Consider the following 5,051-nt stretch of genomic DNA (forward strand, 5'->3'; position numbering starts at 1 on the left):
CTCTACAGTGTCACTGTCTCTGGCTACAATGCTCTAAGTTGCTCTGTCCCCAGATTTTCTGGCGCTTACAGGAACACTCCAAGTATGGTTAGAATTGACTTGATTCTACAAGGAGCCCCAGGCACTTTCCAAATGCATGCCAGGGTGATGTGTCTGAGGCCTGGGAACAGCAGAGGCGAGAGAGGCACGGTGCCAATACACGGGATGTGACAGGCACAGTCAGCAGTCACCACAGATGGGCCGGAACATGGGCCCTATCACCAGTGATGTTAATCACTGCAACGTCTCTCAGAAAGTCAACATGGACAGCAATTCTTTATAAAGAAAGAAAAGAATTTGGCAAGGGCTTTGTGCACACGCAATGGTTTACACGACCGCACACTTTCTCTGCCTCTGAGCTGTCACCAGAAGGCCGTGAGAACTCAGGAGTGCTAAGAGCTTCTTCAGGTCCTGCAGAGAGAGGTCAGAGACTCTGCTCTGGTCCAGTGGCAGCACATGCCTATGATTCTTGGGAGGCAGGGACTGAGGCAGGAGGATCGCAGTTAGACACCAGTTGGGGCTGCATCGTGTAGAAGACCTTTGTGTCAAAAATTAAAATAAAGAACAAGGGGGGAGAGGACCCTGCTTTGCAAACTACCGACTCCTCTCGCTAAGTCCTGCCTGCTGAGGAACCTGGTTTTAAGGGCAGTTCTGGACTCTGAACCACGTGGATTCTACGCCCTGTGGTGGCCCTAAGAACCCTGCCCATCTTCCCTCCCTAACCTGTGAATGGAGGTGCCCATCAGGGAAAGCTTCCTCCACCAGAGGAGGAGGGCATGTGCATCTGTGTGCATCTCCCCTCCAACTGTGGACAGCTCCCTGACGTGCCAGGCTCTAATGGGCACCCTGCATAGGACTATGCTCTGCATAGGACTCTCAAGGTCAGGGTCAATATCATCTCTCTAGTCTTTGACTTCCCCTCTGGTAAGGTGCCACGGTGAGTTCTTGAAACTCTGTCATGTGGTGAACAGAGAAATGTGAATTAACCCTGCCTTCTCTGTACCTCCCAGACCCATCATGTGGGTGTCGGTGCTTCTGCAATGGAAGTGGAAGACCCCAAACCCAGACAGGTAAAGCCGCACCCTGGACACAAGGCCCACCAACCTGTCGTAGATCTCAGAGCCCTCTTCCAGGCCCGGCAGCAGGCCCACGAGAAAAGCCTGGAGACTGGGCAGGAGCAGCTTCTGCAGCGGGAGGAAGTACTTCTCGTACAGGCCGAGCAGGACAGGCCGCACTGACATGGCGGCATAGGCCAGCAGGGGAAACAGGCCGCAGCTTTGAGAAAGACAAGAAGGGCCGGTGAGCGCAGTCAGACACCTGGTCACAGATCCCAGGGCTCGGGGCAGAGAGGTTTGGGGTTACACAGTCTAAGGCCACGCTCCACCCTAGCCCCAGCAGGGAACAGTTAAGAGCAAGCAGAGCCACTGAACTGCTGACAGATGCACATTTGATCTGAGATGGCCACAGGAGCAGGCAACTGAGCTGCCTGCACATTCTGCTCCTTATGCACAGGCGTGCTAAGGCATGGAGCCTGAATGCAGGTCTTTCTGAAGGTGACAATCTCCTGGTCGAGAATGGATGACTGGCTGCTGTGTGGTTTTCTCCCCTTTGTATATTTTGATTGCCATTTTTCTTTAAAAATTTTTTGAGATAGGATTTCACGTAGTTAAAGGTGACCTTGAACTTCTACTCTTCCTGCCTTCACCTCCAGAGTGCTAGAATTACAAGCATGCACCAGTACACCTGGCTTATCAGTACTGGCATCAAGTCCAGCACCTCGTGCGTGCCAGACAAGCAGTCTACCGAGTCCCATGCCTGTTGTTTTCCGATTGGGAACTGAAATACAGCTTGCCCTGGTGACAACTGTACGAGAGCGGGAAGGGGCTGTACCTGTACAGGAACAAGTCCTTGGCCAGCCATTTGGTCCCCACTATCTTAAAGATGATCTCGTAGGTCTCTAGGGCTTTAAGGTGCACACCACTAGGCAGGGCAGGATGCAGACACTGGGCAAGCCTCTTGCTGATAAGGAGCCTTCGTGGCAGCAGGGAATACTTCAGGTTGCTCTGGAGAGCCTGTGAGACAAGCAAAGGCGAGAGGGCAGCTGTGCCATTTACAGAGAAAAACACATCTGTGGAGGCCAGAACATGATGTGGGGCTGTGAGACAGACACACAGAGAGGAGCCAGAGGGACCGTGTGTGGAGGCTCAATGGAGACACACAAGCTAGACTCTTGGGCCTTGAGTGGTTGGATAGGCCCTGCCAATGCTGGAAGGGAAGCAGATGGTGTCTTGGTGACACCATGGCACTCACAGACAGACAAGGGCTGTATGCACCTCTATCCCAGGAGGCCAGCAGTCCCACAGATATGAAGGACTGGACTGCAACCAGCACAGACAGCACTGTCTCCTGTGCACACAGAAGCCCTGGTTGTTTGCTGGGGAGACGGGGTCTCACTCCCCCATCACTCTTCAGCTCAGCTCCCTAGCCATGCGGCGCTGGGTGGAGCTCACACACGGGGAAGGGCTATTGCGGGCACCTCTGCCAACTAGGGACTGTGCTGAGAACATCTGAATTCCATGGGAATGTGGAACAACAGTATCCCCAGCAAGCAGATGGGGGAACCCAGGACACTGCAGCTTCTAGAGCTGGGAATACAGCTCAGAGTTAAAGTATTTGCTGGATGTGTGCAAGGCCCTGGGTACTAAAAACAAACAAACAAGAAAACCTACTCTTCCTGGCATCAAGAAGCGGAGGCAGAGCGCCATGGCTGGGAGATTTCCAGAGACTGTCTTACAATCCCGTCTGACGCTGCGGTCTACCAGCCCACACATAGCTGTACTGAGAGCACACAGGGTAAACCCCAGGTTTCTGAGAGCCACTCAAAGGCCTCCAGAGCACGGCTGCAGTCTGCTTGGCCTGCCCCATTTCCACTTTCTTTTTCTTTTTGGGCATGTGTGTATATTTGCCTGTGTGTGTGTGGAGGCCAAAGGTCAACATTGATTGGGTGTTTTCCTCAATCATTTTCTACCATTAAAAACCTATTATTTAGCGTGTGGGGAGGGTGGGTTCAGGCTGTGCACGCCTCCAGTTTCAGGTACAAAGACTTTGTGGGCTGATGTGGGAGGGCTGCTGGAACCCAGAAGTTCGAGGCTTTGAAGACAGCCTGCACAAACCAGCAACACACTTTGTCTCAGAAGGATTAGCCGGGCGGTGGTGGCACACGCCTTTAATCCCAGCACTTGGGAGGCAGAGGCAGGCGGATCTCTGTGAGTTTGAGACTAGCCTGGTTTACAAGAGCTAGTTCCAGGACAGGCTCCAAAACCACAGAGAAACCCTGTCTCGAAAAACAAAAACAAAAAAAGTTTAACTTTTATATTATGTCACAACAATTTTAGAATGTTTGAAAGAGCCTGTGCTCCAACCGCTTCCAGCTGAGGTTCTGGAAACAGGGTCTTGCTATGTAGTTCAGAGCTGGTCTCAAATACAAGCAGTTTTCTGGCCTCAACTTCCTGAGGTTGAAAACAGCCTGAGTGACACAGCAAATACTCTCAAGGAAAGGTCTGACGGTAACTTCCATACTGTGTATATGCTTTGACTACTTAGAAAGGAAGAGACCCACGTCTCATACAACAGAGTGCTTGTGGGCTAAGAGCCATCTCTACAGTATTTTTGACATGGGATTCTAAGCATACGCCTCCATCCCTAGCTAGCCATTGCCACTCTCTGTCAATAACACACCCCAGATCCCAACTGCACGTGTCTGATATCATGACTCATCAAACCTGGCTGAAAAACATTAAGACACAAGTATTTGGGTACTAAAAAGGAAGCCCAGCCCTAGGCTGTCTTCCTGCCTCCCATGCAGCAGGATGAGGCAATATCCTGCCTGCATATCCAGTCTCAGAGATGTTTCCCCCACACGAACTTGGGGTCACCTATGAAGAGCTAGCCTCTTGTCCCCCATCCTCATCCCTCATACATGCTAGCATCCCGGCCCAGGTCAGGAAGGGCTTCCCCTCTGCTGCTCTTTCCAGCCCATGTGAGGATGCCACTGTGGAACAGACTTCTCAGTGAAGAGGGCTTAGAAACACCCCCAGAGTAGGTCAGAGTGGTGTGGGATATTCTTCTATACTGTGTGAATACACGTGCTATACTGTGTGAATACACGTGCTGTGACTGGCTTAATAAAGAAGCTGGCTGGCCAATAGCTGGACAGGATAAGGTTGGGGGAGAGCCAAACAGAGAATGCTGGGGAGAAGAAGGGTGGAGTCAGAGGAGTTGCCAGCAAACACAGGGAGAAGCAAGATGGGCATGCTATACTAAGAAAAGCTATAGAGCAAAACATAGCTAAGAAATGTAGGTTAATTTAAATGTAAGAGTTAGCTAGTAACAAGCCTGAGCTATTAGCTGAGCATTTACAATATACAAAAGTGTCTTGAGTGGTTATTTGTGAGCAGCTGTGGAGACTCAGAGAAACTCTGCCTACACAGTGGGGGGTTATTTTCAGGAAGCTGGAAGACTAGACTGGTTGGCCAGTAACATACACAGTTCATGAGAAACAGTTTACAAATACAGAATAAACTCAGAGAAGCTGATAGGCTGGAAAGGGAAAGTAATTATGTTTTCAAAATCATTTTCAGCCAGCTCTATGGGAAGAAAAACTGTGATTAAACAGGAAATTAAGCTTCCTTATTCATTTCACTCAGGAGCTACACAATCCTGAAAGAATTCCTGAAAGGACACTTAGGATACAATTACAATCTTGACCTCACTACATCCATCGACGTAGCAGATTGACCTTAAAACAAAGGAATGGGGCCAAAGGAGAAATGTCCCTAAGTAGTGTCTGCTTGGCATGCAGAGGCCTGGGTTGGACTCTCAGTCCTCCAAATAAATAACTAATAAAACAAGAATAAAATGTAAGTTTGAGAAAAAGGGCTAAATTACAGCCTAGCTTCATGACTGGAAGCCAAGAAAGACTTAAGTTCCACCCAAGGGTTTCTCTGTACCCC

At 50.1% G+C, this 5,051-nt stretch overlaps 1 protein-coding gene across 6 annotated transcripts in view; it reads right to left on the reverse strand.

The window, feature by feature from the left end:
• Positions 1-5,051, reverse strand: part of Dop1b (DOP1 leucine zipper like protein B) — a 110,492-nt gene that overhangs the window by 85,682 nt on the left and 19,759 nt on the right. For 5 of the 6 annotated variants that reach the window (XR_003378215.1, XM_026786542.1, XM_026786532.1 and 2 more), the window contains 2 exons: positions 1,930-2,111; positions 1,144-1,314 (listed from right to left, as the gene is read on the reverse strand). Coding sequence is in view for 5 of the 6 variants with exons in the window: in XM_026786542.1 (XP_026642343.1) it covers positions 1,144-1,314; positions 1,930-2,111 (353 nt within the window). In the remaining variant the exon portion in view is untranslated. The remainder of the gene's footprint in view (positions 1-1,143; positions 1,315-1,929; positions 2,112-5,051) is intronic. The other variant, XM_026786543.1, reaches the window with a different exon arrangement.

Source organism: Microtus ochrogaster, chromosome 2 (assembly GCF_000317375.1).
Source record: "Microtus ochrogaster isolate Prairie Vole_2 chromosome 2, MicOch1.0, whole genome shotgun sequence".
Lineage (NCBI taxonomy): Eukaryota > Metazoa > Chordata > Mammalia > Rodentia > Cricetidae > Microtus > Microtus ochrogaster.